The 20,440-nt window shown below is 44.0% G+C and overlaps 2 protein-coding genes across 2 annotated transcripts; one reads left to right on the forward strand and one right to left on the reverse strand.

Moving 5' to 3' along the window:
• The first annotated feature begins 11,981 nt into the window (after positions 1 to 11,981).
• On the forward strand, positions 11,982 to 15,336 carry LOC103627609 (WAT1-related protein At5g45370). The gene is made up of 6 exons (XM_008647903.4): positions 11,982 to 12,415; positions 12,534 to 12,650; positions 12,731 to 13,022; positions 13,878 to 14,033; positions 14,324 to 14,475; positions 14,705 to 15,336. The coding sequence occupies exons 1-6, from the start codon at positions 12,144 to 12,146 to the stop codon at positions 14,895 to 14,897; spliced, it is 1,182 nt and encodes a 393-aa protein (XP_008646125.1). The 5' UTR covers positions 11,982 to 12,143; the 3' UTR covers positions 14,898 to 15,336.
• Positions 15,337 to 15,488: 152 nt separating this feature from the next.
• Positions 15,489 to 17,829, reverse strand: LOC103627610 (9-cis-epoxycarotenoid dioxygenase NCED1, chloroplastic). The gene has a single exon (XM_008647905.4). The coding sequence runs from the start codon at positions 17,810 to 17,812 to the stop codon at positions 15,683 to 15,685; it is 2,130 nt and encodes a 709-aa protein (XP_008646127.3). The 5' UTR covers positions 17,813 to 17,829; the 3' UTR covers positions 15,489 to 15,682.
• Positions 17,830 to 20,440: the final 2,611 nt, after the last annotated feature.

The following is a 20,440-nucleotide window of genomic DNA, read 5'->3' on the forward strand; positions in this document are numbered from 1 at the left end:
TGAGTAGTCCGTGCTTTGGAAAAACTCTATTCTTCCCTTTTTCAAAACATTTGATTTGTTTGTGCTTATCATTGCTGAGCTTGTGTGTTTTCTTTTTGTTTTTCTTAAAAAGGTTTTCTCTAAAAACATAGATCACAAATTAGAGCTAATCCTCACCTTTTGCTTCCGTTCTCATCTTAACCCATCTTAAGAGAAAAGTGCCTTACCCAAGAAGATACCGAGAAGCTTACCCTTGAAGCCTGGAATAAGCTACAGAAGAAACCTATCCAACCGCCCAGTCAAAAGGACCGACCGTGAGAATCAAAGCACGGCCCCTGAGTCAAAGTAAACAGGAAAAGAGGACAAAAGAAGTTATTACCATACAGAGAGGCAAAGATTCTTGGAACCAGAGACCACAAACATCAGGGTCATTGACCCCACCACTCACCCATGCCCCCCTACATACGTGCCCGCTTCCATGCACACCACCACCGCCCCATGCCCCCTTTTTGCAGCACACTACCGCCACCCACACCCCCCTTTGCAGCGCACCCACCGCCGCCATCATCGCCGGCAACACCAAGTCCCCCCTCCATCGCGCTTGCTTCCACATAGCACCTGCTCCATCACCACCACTCCACACCCTTGCATACCGCTCGCCTATAAAATCCCCCCACCAGCTCCCTTAATCCCCATCTCGCTCAAAGCAAAACAGTCCCGATAAAATCCCCTCTGTCAAATCGCAAGCAACTCCTTTTTCCACTCCCTCGCCCCTAAGATCACAATGCTTGGTGATTCTTAGGTTGAAGACTGTTGCACATGGTTCATAGTCTTCGATTTCCTCCTCTGTATGATGGTAATACTCTTTGATAGAATCCTCCAGTGGGAAGAGCAAAGAGAAAGAAAGGGTCAATGAAAAGAAGATAGTGAAGAGAAGATAAGAAGAAGGTTCTCCTGGAATCAACCCTGTGACAGTCATCTCTCTACAGCCTGCTCAAGCAGTAACAGCAAAAGAAGGCCCCATAACACCCTTGTTATGAGGTACTTCAAGGAGATCAAATCCCCAAGATTCAAGAGTTCTACCCTCATTCTTTTTAAGTGGGGTAGTGTTCCAGCAAGGTTCCTGCTATGGAGAAGAAGAAGAAGGCATGTAGCAAGCTTGTGGAGGACCAGATCATCAAAGCATATAAGTTCCTGGATGAGAAGTGGTCACCCAAGTTTTGTTGATGAAGCACTAGAAGACCAATCAAAGAAGAAATCCATGTGGAAGTTCACAAGAGGAAGGTTTGCGTGTTGGCACCGATGCTTCCTCAATAAGCTAGCTGCGAAGCGAAACCTAAAAGCCTAAAGATGATCTTTGAGTAGCCAGAATCAACGTTTGCAATCGGCAACCAGATGCTCCTCAAGGCCAGATCTTGTTGAAGTTCCATCTCCTCGAAGAGTTGCAAAGTGAAGATATGTAGCTGAAGTAAAGCTATACCCATAACCCTTCTAAGCCGAATCTCGAGGACGAGATTCCTTTTAAGTGGGGTAGATTTGTAGCATCCCAAAAATTCAAATCTTGGAATTTTCTCAAACTCGCTCTAAATTCAAAATGAATTTCAAATTTCATTTCAAAATGTTGGTTTGCGAGTTGATATCAACAAATAAAATTATAGTGGTCTATATTCTCTCTAAAATCCTCCTTCAAAATATCCTACAAATATTTCCCCAGTGATCACCCTCAAACTCTTTCAGAAATACTGTCCAAATATTCCACCGATATATGTCCAAGTATTTTTCTTCCTGAGAAATACCTTCAGAATCATTTTTCAAGTCCCTACAAATATTTTCTCCATAACTTTTCTCATGTTCATACGTATACGTATGCCTCCGGTGTCATACGGTGAGCTCTACAAGCTAATTACACTCATATAAGACAAATCCATGCTAATCTCCCACTAATCCTCTCATCCTCCCACTAATCCCCTCATCCCTCCCCCTAATCCCCCCACCATGGCTATAAATAGAGGGGCAAGGGCCTCCTCTCATCCCACCCCAAGCCATTTCATGGCAACTCCCTCCCCCCCCCACACGCCCACTCCCACTTCACTTCCCACACAAGCACACACTAGCACAAGGATCGTTCGATCGTTCTTCGATCGTTCGTCCACCTGTCCTTAGTTTGTTCGTTCGTTCGATCGTTCGATCGTTCGTCCGATCGTTCATGGTTCGTTCATCCGTTCGTTCGTCCAAATAATCCTTTTCCTACCGTTATGCTGCCGAAATTCCGATCGTTCGTTCGTTCGATCATTCGATCGTTCATCGTTCGTTCATAGTTCCTATTCATCGTTCATCATTCGTTCATCGTCACTATTCATCGTTCATCGTTCGTTCATACGAACTATTCATCCGCCACTATTCATCGTTACTCATTCATCGATCATCTGATTACCCCAAATTTCAACTACTCATCTGTCATGCTGTCCAGTCCACCTAAGACCAGCTAGACCCATATTCCAGTCATACGAACTCCGGTGACTGTGATTTTCCTTCCAGTAGGGAACTTCCCATCTGGTCACCCATCCCAGATTTCTCCAAGTTGAGCACGCTTAACTTTGGGATTCTTTCAAGCTAGACTTCCAAAAAGAAAGGCGAACCATGTTTGTATGGATACATCTTCAATCCTATAAAACCTGGCCCAAGATACCACAGCCCACTCGGACCAGAATACCACAGCATTCCAGCTATTTGGGTCCCGCCTCACTGTTGTCTGATGTGACACAGTAGGTAGGAATAGTTTCCACCAACATAAACCTCTGCCCAAGAAAAGCCCAAAAATAATTCCTCGCACCCCGCTCAAAAATACATTTGTATTTTTGATTTTCCAAATATCTTTAAATATTCAAACTCTAGAATATTCCAAGAATATTCCTTTCCTTTTCTTTTTCTCCCTATGATTATAAAATCCAAAACTCCTCCATCCAAACTCAGATTTCAGTCATTCTTGTTTCTAAAATTCTTATCAAACTAATCCCTATCCAACCATGTCATCCCTTAAGCATGGTTCATATTCTAGAAAACTCCCAAAATACTCTTGTCCCATATTCTGCCTATAACTATCCAGTCCATGCTAAGTCAGACGATTCTTTCGTCACTATTCTCACCAATAGTGAACTTCACTGAGCTACACCACATACACCCAGCTATAAATACCCCAGCTACCCTGTCCCACTCCACACACTCAACACCCTCAGCCAAGGCAAACACCCCACCCACTCAGTTACTCCGCTCTGCCGGCTACACGCATAGTGTCGCTTCGCCTCCAGTCCACCCTCCTGGTAAGCACCTCCACTCCACCACTAGTAGTACCTCAACACCACATGACACAGATTCTACTCAAGACTCTGCTCATCCATATATCGCTATTCTGACCACTATACTAAATATTTGTTGGTATACTTGCTGGTTTGTTGTTTGCTTGTTCATGTTGCATAGTTATCGGAGCGTTTGTGCCGTCTCATGGAGGACAGATCTGCAAGTCTACGCTAGGCAGTGGAGCTAGAAGCCAGTTCCGCGAGCTCCCCTTCCCCCTTCGCCGGATAAGCACGGCAAGCTCACTGGATCCCTTTGATGCATAAATTACCTATGATTTTACAACCACAACCCTCAGCCTGTTATTTTATGCATGATATGATTTTGAGACAAGTTATTATGGCCAGCAGTCGCTTGCCGCAATCAATACTTGATATATTTGTTACAAATGATTTGAGAAAAGGTGTGAGTTTTCAAAAGAAAATGCTTTTCAAAATGTGTATGATGAAGGGTTTTCACCCTTATCACCTTTGAGTAGGGATGATCAAGGACTCCCTGGTTTAGGGGAGGGCCTAAGGTGATGGCTCAGCTGGTTTAGGCGTGAGCAGAAGGATTGTCCCCTCATATAAGGACCAGTTTGTCATCCTTCACTACCTGTACTCATGATAAGTACAACCACTCGAGACTGTGTGGGCAGTCACTCAATCTGAACTCGTACGGTTCGAACCTCAGGGTTATGAAGGCTGGGGAGCACCGGGAGGATAAGGAGGGGGAATGTTTTGTCCGGTTTGGGCATGGCGGTGGCCTGACTCCTTCTGGTATAACCGTTAAGGTTAGGACGTGCGAGGAAAGAAAGAGATTCAACATTCGGGTCTCACGACGGTGAGATCGCAGAAACCGGACTAGTGGGTAAAGTGTACACCTCTGCGCAGAGTTCAAACCTATTCGAATAGTCTGTGTCCACTGGAATGGACGAGTCTGGTATGGTATGGCAAATAATGTTTTGTTTTCAAAAAAGGGTGCTTTTGAGAAAAGTGGTTTTTTTAAAGGACCGGCGGTTTAGCCTTGAGCTATGGTGGACGGGAAGTCCAGTAGCTGTTTTTGAAAATGAAAACCAGTGGGAAACTGCTGAGATACCTGGATGGTTTAGTCCAGGGGATTTTGTTCTAATATTTAAAAACTTCCTGCTTCTTTGGGAGAGGATGCGCTTTGAAAAATATAAAATGTTTTACAAAACAACCCTGCATAAAATATTGTTGTTTCTGCAAATATCCTGAGCTCCACATATTCCATGCATTATATCTGATTTCCCCATTCCGCGGGTGAAGGTGGGCTGCTGAGTACGTTTGTACTCACCCTTGCTTATTTGTTGTTTTTCAGAAAAGGAGATCGGGTAAGAGTTACGACTGTTCCCAACCTTGTCTGTGGCTGTTGGACCACTGATTTGCTTTGCTGCGTATATCGGGCTAGTTCAGCCCCACTCTGATGATATGTCTCGAGTTGTGGACCAACTCTTAAAGCTGTTCGCCACCTTTATAGGTTTGTCTCGTTTAAGCAGATCTGTAATCATCTGATGTATAAATGTGTTTACTAGCCTCCTGGGACTAGTAATTGTATCACATTTGAGTCTCATAGGATTGGGGCGCTTCAATAACACGGAGAAAAGAGAGGGGGACGAAACGTACGAACGTGCGACGTACGAACAGGCGAAGGCAGGCGAGCAGAGGCAGGCAGAGTAGGAGAGACGCGGTAGAGGCACACTCAGACAGCTCACCTCCAGGCCGAACCCTCTCTCTCTCTCTCTCTCTCTCTCTCTCTCTCTCTCTCTCTCTCTCTCTCTCTCTCTCTCTCTCTCTCTCTCTCTCTCTCGCTCTCGCTCTCTCGCAACGCTTGTAACCCCTACTGCAAGCATCCCCCGGTGCAAGATAATATAAGCCTCATCCCTTCGCTTGTGTTCCATCTTGCATCAACCCATCTGGACAGGGGCACGCGGCACTAAAATTCACTAGTCGGTCCGGTTGAGGGCCTCCGGGTCCGAAACACCGACAATATTCGGGATGAATACGGGTAATACCCCGATAGTTCGGATTCGGGTCAGATACGGGTACCCAGAATTTGAGTATCTATTTTTCTTTTTCTGCATAATAATATAGTTATAAAATCATAACTTTTATATATGAAATCGAATGAAGATAAAGTTTATATGAAAATTATAGAGCTGGAAGAGATCTATAACTTTGTAGTACATCATATTTTTGTTTAAACACATCTTTAGGCCAAAATCATTAAAATAATATCCAAATTAATATCAAATTAATAGACTTTATCATTTTCATGTGGAGACTTAAGATTATCTCCATGTGGGAACTTAAGGTTATCTTTTTATAGAATATTTATTAGTATTGGTCACTTATTTACAATTTTTTGTCGATGCTACAATATCTTTATAAATTTAATTGTACTTTTATGATATTCTACAACAAGAATTTTAAAATACATAGATACCCTAAAAAATCATGAAAGCCTACGGAGGCACACCATATGTCTATATATAATCATAAAAAATGTTTTTATCCACAAGTAGAAAAATAATAACAGTACTCAAATAACCTTAGAAATTCATGAATTTTTATGGAGACACAACATATATCCACATATAGTAAAAACATTTGGACTATAAAATCCATAAGATGCTAGTGTTTCTTCCATTCCACTTCTTGTGTGATTTACACGTGAAATCACTATATGTACCGAAGTTTGAACATAATCAATACTCTACTTATTATTTTCATGTGGGGACTATATTTAAATATAATGTTTATTAGTTTTGGTAACTTTTTACAATTTTGGGTTAAACTAGTGTATTTTATAAATTAAATTATATTTTGATGATTTTGTGTAGACATAAATTAATAATGCATAAATAGCCTTATAAATTTATAAAATTATACGGAGGTATAACATATGGCCACATATAGTCATAAAAAATAGCGGGACCATAAAATCCACAAGATATTAATGTTTCTTCTATTTTATTTCCATTTGTTGTGTAACTTAGTTACACGTGATCACTCTAACTGTTCAAGTTTCAATTTAATCAATACTGCTCTTTACCATTTTTATGTGGAGACTTGATGTTATCTTCTTATAAAATGTTTACTAGTCGTGATAATTTATTTGTAATTTTATGGTCGAACAAAAATATGTTATGATAAGCAATTAATGCATTATCCGACTAAATAATGTCTGTATCTGTCACTTATCCGTCCGAATAAATATCCAATTTTTATATCCGTATTCGTCCTGTTTCTAACTATTCGTATCTAATCTAGAATCCGTTTTAAATAAGTAGGATACATAATGAGCTAGTATTCACCCCTATTTAGGATCACCAATACCGCACCCTTGACGTGCAGCGCTGCAGGCCCGATGGAACTAGCCCCTTTCTAGTCCAATCACTGATATGATGAGACGTCGATTGAGCTGATGGACGAACGGCTACTCCAAGTCCCTCGGATCTCCCGCCGGATTAAGCTAATAGACTTGTTTACTTCCCGGTTTCCCTCGGGACGAATTGAGAAAAATGCTGCAGTGCGCCTGCGCCCACCGCCCCTCCCCCAGTACGGAAGTACGTACAATGTGAGCGCCATTGACTTTTAAGTTCGGAGAGGGATGCACGGAGACTGTTAAGGCCCTGTTTGGGAACAAAGTTTTTGAAAACCACAGTTTTTGAAATACTACAGTATACTTTAGTCATGACAATACCGCAGTTTACAATACCGCAGTTTTAAAAACTGAGGTCCAGACCTAAGTTTAGAATAGCTTAAAACTACTATAGTATTTGCACTACTTCAGTTTTAAAAACTGAGATTTTAGCTAGCTTGCCAAACATCATTCTGTATATAATACTGCAGTATTTGAGAATACTGCAGTATTCTTTCAAAACTGTAGAAAAACTTTGTTCCCAAACACCCCCTAAAATGATGAGGCCAAGGCCCTGGAACGGAGTGGCCGGGGGGCGGGACGAAGCTTCCAGGAAGCGGCGGCGGCAGCAGGTCGCCTGCCTGTCCCCCACTCAGCCAGTCGGGCACAGCCGGCATTTCGCCAGGGCCCTTGGACAGGCAGCTGTGCGGGGCCGATGGACACGGGTGCATGGAGTGTCCCCGATTTCTTTACTGCCGCCTTCACCGGTCATCAAGGCCATCTGGACGTGCGACCGGATCGGAGACGACGAGCTCGACGCGGCTGATTGCATTGGCTGTCCGGTTCCGTCTTGTGCTGTGGACTGTAGTGTGCCGCTGTCATGTCCTATGACCTGGTTGGGTCAGAACACTTGGCACGCCATGGTAAAGCTTCGATGGCATCCGCAGCTTTGTTCCTTGTCTCACAATGGAAATTAGTATACATCATATCTTACAAATAAAAAAAAATTCTATCGCTCTTTTGATGAGATGTGACTTATGCAACTTTGTATATATTGCGAGTTACAATTGCTCTCTTTTCGTTTAAAATTCACCAAAAAAAAGGTCAACCGCCGGGAGGAGTCACGTACGGATATAAAATTAAGCCCCGATAAAGTCTAGTTTGGTAACATTATTTTGCAAAGGATTTCTATTTTTTCAAGGAAAATTAGTTTATTTTCTTTTGGGAAAATAGAAATCTCTTAGAAAAATGCTAGTGTTATCCATGCAATATAGAGTATCAAAACTCATCTTATCATGCCATAAGCCCCATAATATTTCTTTATAGTTCACATATTGAAAAGTTTATAGTGGAAAAATACTTGCTTCGAGGGGCGTGCAGGTTTAGTCAACGTGCGTGCAAGGTTAGCTAGGTCTCCATCGAGGACGCACCATGCATGCATTGTGTATGTATAAACAATAGTACAATTAATGCGTTGACTGCAGCACATATTTATATTGCAGAGTTCTTCTTTCTGACGAGTCTAATCGACGTCCCTCTGTATGGTTGCCGGATGCGTGCAATTAACGTGGCCTCTCCATTGCTAAATTTTTCACCCTTACTTTATTCCGTTCGACCTACTAGCTTGATCGACTTCAAATGCATGCATATATCTCCATCAAGCCGTCGCTGATGTAGTATTTCTTTGGCATTGTCGTCTGCATAAGTATTTATTATATAATATAATCGTCATATCTACCTGTATATATCCACGTTTTGCTTTCGATCGATCAAGCAAGTAAAGTCTACGAGACATATCCGTATAGTATTGTTCATTATTATTGTGCCTTCTCCTGCTCCTTGAAGAAACGGGGCGATGCATATGGATCATTTTCTGCTATTAAAAAAATAATGTCAACAGCGTCCTCATGCATGAATGCATATATGGATGAGACTTCTCCACATGTTTTTAAATTTCGCAGGTGGCGGAAAATACGCAAGCATGCATAGAGCATTATGTGTACGGTATTGATTAGTGTATTATTTTTATACTGGCCTCCGTGTAGTCAAACTCAACTGTTTTTCCTGTACTTAGTTTTTGTTGGACTTTTGTGATTGATTAAATGCATGAGCCTAGGTCAACTCCCCCGTGGCGCCCTGTTGAAGTGTTGGGTTGGGTGATCGATGACAATACGCGCCTTTTCCCCTTGTCATTGAAAACTATTCATTTGAGAAAGTCAAAACCTTGGCTACGTACTACTACATATATGCAATGAATCTTCTCGCAGAAAGAAAAACGAAAAATGTAAGCAGCCTTTATTTCATACGTATAATAACTACGTTGTCGCAATAATGTCAACTTATATAAATATGATAGTTCCAGACTTCCAGTTGTCCTCCACGACTGTTCCTTTTCTCTGGCACGACCTTTGCACAGTGTTTCCAGAAGAGAACTGGCTTATTAATTAGAGCATGGCATATGCCAATAATGCATACATTTTTAATGTAAAAACTTGTTTAATATTAAGAACTTAAGAAGAAGAATTGTTTAGTCCTAGTTGAGAATAATTGACTGGCACATTGACTTGAGAATTCGGGAGTGTTAGCTTGACAAGAAAAAAAAGCAGGACAGGTGGCAGCACCCATGCCATGATCCATGTGTTCCTATCAGCTCCATAAGACCTTTGGATACAGTGCCAAGCTGAGTCAACTCAACTAGCATTTGTTTATGCTGATCTCGCAGTTCTAAGCTAATTAACGCTGTTTGGATCAACTAGCATTTGTCCGTCTTCGTCTTTTCTTCTCTGTAAGGAGCTCTCTAACTATTGTCGCGGTACTATGTATGATACATGAGTATGAAATTGTCTGAAGTCAACCGTCATTGAACTACGGAGGCAGTTCGTTATTCTTTTTACAAAAATCAGGTTCTTTTAAAAAAAAACTTTGTAAAACTTTAAGGGGTGCCTGGAAGCAAAGTAATTTTTTTTTAATTTTGAGATAAAACCATGGTATTAGAGCTAATTTGGGAACCCCATTTTCCCAAAAGATTTCTATTTTCCAACAGAAAAACGAACTAATTTCCCTCCAGAAAATGAAATTTCCTTGGAAAATTGGGCTTCCCAAACTAGCCCTTAAAGTATTTTTTTTTGTCATGAGATGTTTGGCTACATTGTAAGAAAAAAAACTCTATTTTAAATACATAGTTTAGTAGTACCAATGATATTTTTGGAGTATTTGAAACTCTACTCCAATTCAAAGCTTTTGTCATGTCTAGCTTGATATTTAGTCTCCAAACAAGTATTGCTAGGAGCTATGTAAAAACTTTTGTAGTTATATCTTAAAAACAATAATATTCTAAGGCTATCGTTTTGAAATAGTTTGCTTCCAAACATACCCTGAATTGCAACCCACCCAGGCCACAGATCAGGTCTAACCATAGCAGGCCAGCTGAGCTCAACTCAGCACAGAAGAGTTCAGCTCCGGTGGACCCGCGCTGAGTTCCTACCATGGACTTTGGGCCATGGCTGCCGACATAAGCCGGTGAGACCAGACGTTGTTGTTCAGCCTAGAGATGCTGAAGCCCAGACAATTGGCCAACAAAGAAGCCCAGCCCAATCGATTGTATTAAGCGTTCTGCATTCTCGAAACCGAGAAGCGTGTGGGAGATCAGCTTCAGCGGGGATGGTGGCCGGAGAGCGGGACGACGACGGCCGACGGGAGGCAGCCTGACAGTCTGACACGGAGATGGTGGGCTCGCAACTCATCAACGCCGGGAACCACGTGGTCGCGAAGTATGCGCTCAGTGTCGGGGTCAACCGCGTCGTCTTCTGCGTCATCCGTGGCCTCCTCGCCAAGTCGCCGCCCTCACGCTCCTCACCGTCTTCCAACATCGCGGCTCGCACGACAAGTCTCTGCCACAGTGCCACCTGTTACCTTACCTGGAACCTCCTGGTCTCCTTCATTCTCGGTCTCACACCACTCACTCGATTTGGCGCAATGTTGAATCTGAAACCAGTTGTGATGTCGTGGACTCGTGGCTTACAAATTTGCTTTGTCTGATGTATACGTGCTTGGTCTGCAGCGTCTATGCCAGCTAGCTGCTGTTTTTGCTTGGCCTCGGCTACACCAAAACCTCACGCTAAGGATATATTAGAACCAAACCTCCCTACTCATACAACCATTGTTCCTTGCATCTTCCCCCTGTCCCAGAAAGGACATGACGCAGGGCCAGTTAAGAACTGGATTTTGTCTGCGCATAAGAGAACAACCAAAGATTTTTTTAGTCATAGGCTGAGCAAATTATAATCCACTGTTGTGACAAGAAATAGTCTTTAATTCTTTATATGCCTTCCATTTATATTGCAATCTGAATTCAAGTTTGATATCTTCAGTATACCATAACTTTTGCAAATTAAGTGACTGTAGGTAAGAGCATCTTAGAGCATCTCCAACAATGCCTCAAACTAATGCCTCAAATCGAAATATAGGGCTCTATACAGGAAAAAACACTCCAACAGTGCCTTAATTCAACAAATTTTATAAAAAAACTATAGGGCACTCTCTCAAGTGCCTCAAATATACTACACCGTAGTGGGCTGCCCTATAATCTAGATTTGGGGCTTTACTGTTGGAGTGGGGTGTTTTGTTGGTGCCCTAAATTCTATAAAATTTACTTATTTTTAAATTATAAGGCATTTTTATAGGTCACGTTGTTGGAGATGCTCTTACATAAGGTGCCTCAAAATAGTGCCAAAAAATAAAAATATTATATCATTTAACATGTTTAGGGCACTAAAACATTCTGGACTCTAAGAGCATCTACAAGAGAGGCTCTAAACGTGACTCTATTTTAAAATATATGGCTTAGAATCATAAAACACCCTTCCAACAACGAGCTTATTTTATAAAAATTCATCAAACGGTATCCTTGTTTTCTCTTAATATCCAACCATTTATTTCCTAATAACATGATTTATTTCCTAACTAACATTATTTAAAGTCAAACAATTGGAGTAGAGATATATTTCTTTTGAGGCCCTAAATACTATAAAAACACGGTCATGTTTCACTTTTTATGACTCCAGTTCAACTTATTGTTGGAGATGCTTTAACTGTTAAATCTTAAATCATCTATTTTAGACAGTAAACTGTATTTGATGTAGAAAACAAAGATATGACACTTTAAAATAGATTGCTAATTTGAGATACCGTTGGATGCTCTAAGTGCTTAGCCGAGACGTGGGCACAGCACAGACGAGCCCAATGGACCTGACGCGATTAGCCGAAGCGTGGGCTAGAAAATTTGGAAGGAAAATAGCGGCCTCTTTCATATAGACCAGCCCATTGGACGACGAGGAGTAGACCAACGCAAGCTTAGCCCACGAGAATTGAAGTGGGCGGCGGTTCGGCAAAGGGCAAGGGACGGCGACCGCCCACCGGAGGCGGAGACAGATCGAGATCGGCGGGGGATGGCGGCGCGGGAACGGGACGGTGAAGGGAGGCGGGCGCACTTGACGATGGTTGGCGTGCAGCTCGTCTACGCCGGGTACCACGTCATCGCTAAGCAGGCGCTCAATGTTGGGGTCAACCGCGTCGTCTTCTGCGTCTTCCGGGACCTCCTCGCCCTCTCCGTCCTCGCGCCGCTCGCCTTCTTCCAGCACCGCATCTCGTCCGTGCAGGCGCGTCCGCCGCCTCTCACCCGGCGCCTCGTCGGCTCATTCTTCCTTCTCGGGCTCACTGGGTAAAGCCATCAGCTCACTCAAGTCAGCTACAATAAAGGGGATTCTTCCGCAACGAAGTGCTTTACTGTTTTGCCTGCGGAATTCCGTGCTCTGAGGCTTTCTTTGTTTGGTTTGCAGCGTCTTTGGGAACCAGCTGCTGTTCTTGCTTGGCCTCAGCTACACTAACCCCACCTACGCGGCCGCCATTCAGCCGTCTATTCCTGCCTTCACCTTCATCCTAGCCCTTATCATGGGGTCAGTCTCTCAATCGCGACACTCTACACAAATTCACACTCATACTTGTTTTTGAACTTAAAACACCCCGTGTGTTTCAGGACCGAAACGGTGAGCTTGATCTCAAACGAGGGCAGAGCCAAGATAGGTGGCACAGTCGTTTGTGTGCTGGGAGCCGTTCTCATGGTGCTCTATAGAGGCCCAGCTGTGTTTGGTAGCAGCGAGCTTGAGCTTGATGTTTATAGTCATGGTGTTATAGCTGACATGACACAGCCTGAGCCTGCCGGACCTCTAATATCTTTGTTCATGGCCTTTGGGCTGGAAAACTGGCACATTGGAGTGCTGTGCTTGATAGGGAACTGTCTATGTATGGCTACTTATCTTGCTTTACAGGTATTAGTAATTTTCAGGTTGCTGAGATACTTAGGTTGATGTCTAACATTTGGGATGCTTGATTGTTTGGTTTGAGGATGAGTCCGTTCCTCAAATTTAGGGGAATTACTATTTACTACATTTTTCATACTAGTACTAATTATTATATTATAAAGAATGAGGTAGTGATGGATCAACTTATTCTATTTCCAAAACCATTTCACAAACCAGACAAAAAATTAGAGAGTGGAGTGATGATGGACCACTTCATTGAACAAACCAAACACAGTGTAAGTTTCTAATTTCCAATCAAACGTCGACCCAGTGTAAGTTCTACATGCCTCTTTGGGTTCTACTAGTTGTTTAAGAGGAAGAATTATATGGATCGAGTTTACCGAGAGCGCTATGGTTGATATACGTTCAGCTTTAATAGCTTGCTGGTTGCCTTCCCTCCTGGAATCCTGGGTGTTCAGCCTTAATAGCTTGTTGGTTGCCTTCCCTCCTGGAGTCCTTGCACCCCTGCAGCTGTAACGATGATGAAAGTTTACCTTATTTCTTCTGGAAGGAGCACACCGTACATTCTATGTAGCCAGCTGCTAATCAGAAATTCAGAGCATTCAATATTGAATTTGGCCCAAGATTTAGATAACAACATAACAAGTAGATGGTTTGTCGTGGACAGAAAAAATTAACTTCCTGTAGTGATTCCAAATAGTCTTTATAGAAGTAGATTATCTCTCAGACAATATCGGGTTAACATTATCTTATGCCACATACTTGCATTTGAGTTTGCCTTTCACTTTCTTGGTATGCGTATGTTTTACAGAAAGCTCTCTTAATTATTATTCTTATAATGTCCGTATCTTAATGTATCAGGCTCCAATTTTGGTGAAATATCCTTCAAGTCTGTCACTGACTGCATACTCATACTTCTTTGGAGTGGTTTTAATGGTCATTTCTGGGGTTTTTGCAACAAACGATAAACACGATTGGAGTTTGACTCAATCCGAGGTTGCTGCTGTTGTATATGCTGTAAGTTTTCAATTATTTACTGTTCTTATGTCTTCCTAGTGTGTCATTTTGAATATTACGTTCTTGCATCAAATACATATTCCATCTTATACATGTGATAGCTTACCTGTTAGTACATTGTACTGATGCACTGGAGTAAGATCCGTGCATGTAACTATGAATTTGAAATTCTGTATCTATGCCGCGTATGGAGACTATGGCTGCACCTTGCACTAGTCTTGTACGCCATGAATTAAGTAGTTGATGCATGCCTTTTGCTAGTCAAACTCCATTTTTTTCTCTTATTCCAGGGTGTCATGGCATCTGCTCTTAATTATGTCCTATTGACATGGTCCAACAAAATACTGGGACCTGCTATGGTAGCACTTTATAGCCCTCTTCAGCCAGTGGTCTCTGCTCTATTGTCTATGATTTTTCTGGGAAGCCCAATTTACCTTGGAAGGTAAGATGAATCTAACATTTGTTCTACTTTTTAATCACCTAGAATTTCCTTTAATTTATGTGTGAAGAGTAGCGTTCCAGAGTGTCAGGTAAACAGATGTGGTACATAAATTTGTTGCATATGGCTGTTCCACTCATATCCTAACATCAGTGAACTTACTACTTTATTGCTTGTTTCTCGTTTCGTTTGGTCCAAATTATGATGTATAATCGGCATTATTTGTTTGCAGTATTTTTGGAGGACTTCTAATCATCTTCGGTTTATACCTTGTGACCTGGGCACGCCACAGAGAAAAACTGGCAAGTATTGGAGTACCTTATGTAACATGTGTATCGGAGTCACTCGATGGTCCTTCTCATGTTGCAAAGACTGTGCCCTTCATATCTCTTTCAAGGCTGTGGGATGTGCCACATGAGTCTTGAGAACTTGGAGGTGTTTGATCTATACAACCTTTAGGTACCCCTCTTACTAAAACTATGGATACAGAAAACACACATAAAAAAGGGAAATGCCACAGAAAATAATATTGATTTATCTTGTAAAATTGTAGTCTGCCCTTCTAGGAGCAGTTGGGTTAGTCACTAGAGAGATTTGACAGGCTAGGTTTATGTCCGTTGGTTTTGTGAGACTTAACAACTCTGATGTTGTTGGACGGACCTGACACCAAACGCAATGTGAGCTCCACTGGGGAACCGAAGAAAAACAGCATGCATATTCTGTTAATTCCCACGTATACAGACATAAATTTGTAGCTATACACCGACATCGATTCAAAGAGCAGTAACTCTGCATATCTGTTAGTGCCTGCGGCTTGTATAATATTGTCCACATTTTGCACCATGTTTCTATTTTTTTTAATAATGGATAGAAATGTGGCTCTTAGGTCAACGGACGCTATTAGATCAAAAATAAAATCTCAAAATACGGTATTTTGGCAAAGAGGGAGTATGTCGAACGCCTCGTCGGTTGCGTTATGAGGTTGTTGTCCAGACTGCACCGTGCACAGCCGACAATGGCAGTGGTGGACCCATAAAATCTTTGTGATTTCATATACTTTTTACTCATGAACCCTTTCTTTGGGTTCTGCTACATTTGCAATATAAGATAGTTCGTATTCGTGAATGCTATGTGGCCTAGAGTTGTTCTTGCTACAATCTATTCAGTATCCAGCGGCGTGTTTCTCTTGGATTGGATTCCTGTGCTTTGATCATTGCTGCTGCGCCTGGAGCTCGGCCTGCGTGATAAAGATGCCGTGGAAGCCGTAGGGGACGCGCGCGGGCAGCTGCACCTCGGCGACGATGTCCAGCTGCGCCGACCTGGCGTCCATCACCACGAACTGGTTCTCGCCGGTCCGCTCGTTGTGGACGTAGCACACCAAGTAGCCGTCGTCCTCGTTGCTATTCCCCTCCACGTCGTCGGGGACGAAGAACGGCTCCCCCGCGAAGCACCCGGGCCCGAAGACGCGCCGCGCCACCGTGCAGTCGCCCGTGCCGGCGCGGTCCAAGTCCAGCTTGGCCACCCCGGCGATCTTCGGCATGGGGTCGCCGATGCCGAGGTACCCGTACCGGTTGCGCCGGCCAAGGTATCCCGGATGGATTACGCCGAAGTCGAGGTTCTCTGCCGAGAGAGGGGTGCGCGACACGGCACCCGTGCGCAGGTTGATGCGCACCTTCTCGACACAGGAGTGCACGAGCTCCATGCGCTCCAGCGCGTGCTCCAGGGACAGGACGTTGGGCGCCACCAGCACTAGCTCCTCGCCGTCGGCCTCCTCCCACGCGTTCAGCGAGTGCATTATGTTGAACCCCGGCACCTCGAACCACCGCATCTCCGACTCGTCCGTGGCGTACTTGGGGAGCACGCCGAGCCGGGGTACCTTGCCGGCGTCAGACCCAACGGGCGCGCCGCCCGTCACCATGCCCATGGGCTGCATGACGATCTGTATCTCCGGGAAGATAGCGTACCTCTCCGTGACGGCGAAGTCATGCAGGAACGACGGCTGCCGCACTGAGAATATGGGCACGTCAGGGCCCTTGTTCCCGGCCCGGTCGAACCGGAAGTAGGTGACGAACGGCGGCACGGGGCCGTACCGGAACGCGAAGACCTCGCCAGTGACGGGGTCTTTCTTCGGGTGAGCGGTCATGCCCATGAAGAGACGGCCGCCGAAGTCGCACCGGCCGTGCGTGGTCACCTCGCCGGTGGCCGGGTCGACACGCACGGTGTACGGGAGATCCGACTCGCCAAGCGCGTAGAGGCGGCCGCCGAAGAAGACGAGGCTGGTGTTAGCGAGCCCCACGCCCTCGGCTGGGTTCATCTGCCCAGTGAGTACTCTGGCCGCCACGACGGCGCCGCGCGCCAGCCCAGCCACGCCGTGGAATCCGGAGAAGACGTTCGGCATGACCGGCGCTCCTGCGTCGCGCTCCACGAGGTACTTGTACGTCTGCACGTAGCGCGAGCACAGGACGGGGTCCGACGACGGCGACTCCGCCGTCGGGAGGAGGAGCGAGTGCAGCATGCCGTCGCCGTCGAAGAGGTGGTGCGGCCCACGCGGGAGGTGCTGGGGGTTGGGCCCGTTCCGGATGTAGGCCCCTCCGGCGAGGCAGCGCGGGATTGCGCCGCGCACGACGGGGCAGGGCGTCGGCGGCAGCTCGTCCACTGGCGCGAAGTTGGTCGACAGCACGTTCCGCGGGTCCACGGACGGTCGCAGCACCGGCGGGTCGACGAACGTGTTGATCGCCTCCTCCAACGCGCTGCAGAACGCCATCGGCAGGGACGTGATTGCCGGGGCAGGCCGGCGGCGAAGCTTAGCCCGAGACTGGCTCGACGCACTTGTTCTTGCAGTAGCAATTCTTGAAGTGTTAGTCTTGGCGGCCACGAGCTCTTCAAGCTCCTGTCGGCCGGCCTGCTTCGGAGCAGTGGACTGAACATTGTCAGTGGCAGGAGGGGAGATGACAACGGTGTCAGTTGCGGCGGCCGACGGCGGCGGAGACGGGGCGTTCTTCTTCTTCTTCCTGTAGCTGGAGTTGTGTGCAGCAGCAGAGGCCGCAGGAGAGATGTAGTGAACCCTCCGGGACGATCTTGAAGCATGTGCACTCATGGAGAGGTTAGAAGTGATCAGTGTTCTTTCCATTCTGCAACTTGTTGTAGATCGATGTGTATAGACTTGGATGAATCTGCTCACCAAATTTGTGTGATAGAAAGAAGCGCTTCTGATGTGGCATATATATGTGACTATATATAGCCTTAGCACCTGAGGATCTAGGAAGTGGAAGATACTATTCATAGATAGATAGATATTGTGGTTCATCCTTGTCGTGAAAATACGCTGCAGAAAGCGCATATATATTTTGGGACTCGGAGACATTTTGGAGTGCTACATTTTATATGTTGAAAAAGGCATGTGTAAAGGAAAAAAAAATTAAAGCAAACAAATCAAAAGCTCTAGTGTAAAAAACATCAGTTTCCACACGGTTCTACAGTCACCCTTGCCCTTCCTGCTTTATACAAAAATAAATCAAAATTATGTATAAATAGAAATTCACACCTTAGTTGTTGGCTTCTCATTCGACCTACCTAACAAATATGTTTGTGTTTTAATAAAATAAAGTTTACCTGTATAATATATAGAAACCCAATGCACGGACATCTGGATAGTATATTTAAAGTTACACACATGTGTGTTTTGTTTTACACTTCTATATATTTATGTGCCTGGTTTTTAATAATTTTAGGTTGTTATAATTAAATTGTTGATTTTAGAACCTATGATTTATCTGTCTGTCATATTTAATTTATAATCTATGATTTATCTTTCTTCCATAACAATTGTCTTTGTACCAACACAAATCAAAATTTCTTGGGTCATAATTTTGTTTCATATGATTTTTTTTGGAACTGAAAGTTACAGATTGCATCTATATAATCAGTATAAAATGTATGCAATAATCGTCACTTGAACTAAAGTTAATTAAGCGATCAAACAAATCGTGAATGAAACATTTGGCCAACGATCTAAATGTTTCATTCCGTCCCTAATTAGTACAGTATCATTTATATTCTCTATGGCAGGACAATTATTCTTTGTAACAATGATATAGGCATATAGCCCCAACTTCGGCTATTTCCATAAACAAAATGACACGAACAGAAACTTAGGTACATTCCTCTTGTTGATTTACCAAGGTTTGAGAGCATCTCTAAAATAAGTTCTATATTTGAGTCCTCAAAATTGAAATAAGATTTGATTTAAAGAGTTTAGGGCCAAAAAACATTTGCAGCTACAACAATTGAGGCATATATCATTATTAGTAAATAAATCATGTTATTTAGGAAATAAAAAAAATAGAAATAGTATACAAACGAGGATAGAGCTTCGGTAGATGGGTACTATATTTAGTACTCGAGAGGCCAAGCCATATAATGATTTGATGAATTTTAGTAAAATATAGTCCCTGTTGAAGTATGCTTTTGGTGGTAGAATCTTATATTTTAAAATAAAATCCAGGCTTGTTTGGTTTGCTACCTAATTTGGCACGTTTTGATTAAGTTTCCTGTTTAATATTATTTATTCGATTCGAACGATTAATCTTAGACAAAGTGAGACATAATTAGTCACAAACAAAGAGGTCTTAACTGTCATATCCTGGCCTTCTAATGGGAAAAGCAGCACATGTGCACCTGGGTGGATTTCCAGTCATACATCAGCATTCATTTTGGACGTGGATTTTGGGGCCCGCTGTCCATGTCGACTCTAAGGCTGTCTGCAGCGCACAGCGCTAAGCAGCCCTCTCCCCTTCGTAGAGGTCCCTTGACCGCGCAACAGTGCCCCCTATAAGCCACTCTTTCAAGCGGACCTCTTCTCTCTCCCTCAATCTAGCGTTTCACTATTCACCCCCTACGACACTGTGTTGTGGGTCCACGAGTAATTGTTAGTAGATAAAAAATTAATAGTTGGTATAGAAAATGATATTTTATAGTGGTAGTGAGATATAGGGGGAGTATTTAGGGGGAACCGTTGCGGGAGATGAAAGAATAGAGGGAAAACTAGGGGAAAAAGTGATATAGGGAGAAAAATTTAGGGGTAACGATTGCGGATAGCCTAAACCAAACTTTGCTTTCACTCCAACACGTAGCATCCTCTGCTGCTCCCTCCCGTATCAAAAAAAAAAAGGTTGTAGTATGATGGTACGCAAAAACGCAACAGAGTATCTCTGTCGCAAACCGGAGAACCACATGTATGGCGTGATTGCGACGGAGACGCGACGGGTGGAGAGCAGAGGATCACGGCCGGGAGTCGCCGTCGCCGTCGCCGTCGCCTCCACTTGTCTTCTCCATCCCGTCAGATTTACGAGACCCCATGCACCGATCCCCCTTTTTTCCACAATTCCAGTGTTCCACTGCACTCAATCCAAGAAGACGCGATTCAGATCTGCCATTTACGCGCACATATGCAAAGGGCTGTCGGTTAATCACTATACAATAAAAATCAGCGAGCGAACTGGATGTAATGCCGTCTCGTCTTCACGGCCAGAGGGCAGTGCGGTTGATGAGACAGCGACGGCGGCGACGGCGATACGCGGCAATATCTGTAACCGGTTGGTGGATAGGGCGACATGGGTCACCTGCGCTCCATGAGCACCGCTCGTTTGCGAGTAAAAAAAAAAATCCTCGTTGCTGCATGCCTTGTTCACAATAATCTGCAGGTTTTAGGTGGCGTTTGGTTCCTCATGCATTTTGAGAAGTTGAATACTGCACAGAGTGCATTATGAACCAAGACTCACGGACGGTGCATCTTATGCAAATAATCTGAGCTCCACCGGTTGCCGTAGTCGTGGTGCCCCGAATCCATTCAAGATATTACTGGTGAACTCCGATGTGAGCGATAGAGCCGCCCGTCAGTCGTCCTCGCCGACGATCGTCTTCAGATCTTCTTTGAGAAAATTTCTTCAATATCATCTAAAATTATATC

This window comes from Zea mays, chromosome 5 (assembly GCF_902167145.1).
Source record: "Zea mays cultivar B73 chromosome 5, Zm-B73-REFERENCE-NAM-5.0, whole genome shotgun sequence".
Taxonomy (NCBI): domain Eukaryota; kingdom Viridiplantae; phylum Streptophyta; class Magnoliopsida; order Poales; family Poaceae; genus Zea; species Zea mays.

Excerpts from the sequence above, each read along its gene's own strand:
- LOC103627609 (XM_008647903.4), top strand. The coding sequence starts at position 12,144 with ATGGCGGCGCGGGAACGGGACGGTGAAGGGAGGCGGGCGCACTTGACG. Across the intron at positions 12,651-12,730 it reads ATCCTAGCCCTTATCATGGG|GACCGAAACGGTGAGCTTGA; the intron begins GTCAGTCTCTCA and ends CGTGTGTTTCAG. Across the intron at positions 13,023-13,877 it reads CTACTTATCTTGCTTTACAG|GCTCCAATTTTGGTGAAATA; the intron begins GTATTAGTAATT and ends TTAATGTATCAG.
- LOC103627610 (XM_008647905.4), bottom strand. The coding sequence starts at position 17,812 with ATGCGCTTTCTGCAGCGTATTTTCACGACAAGGATGAACCACAATATC.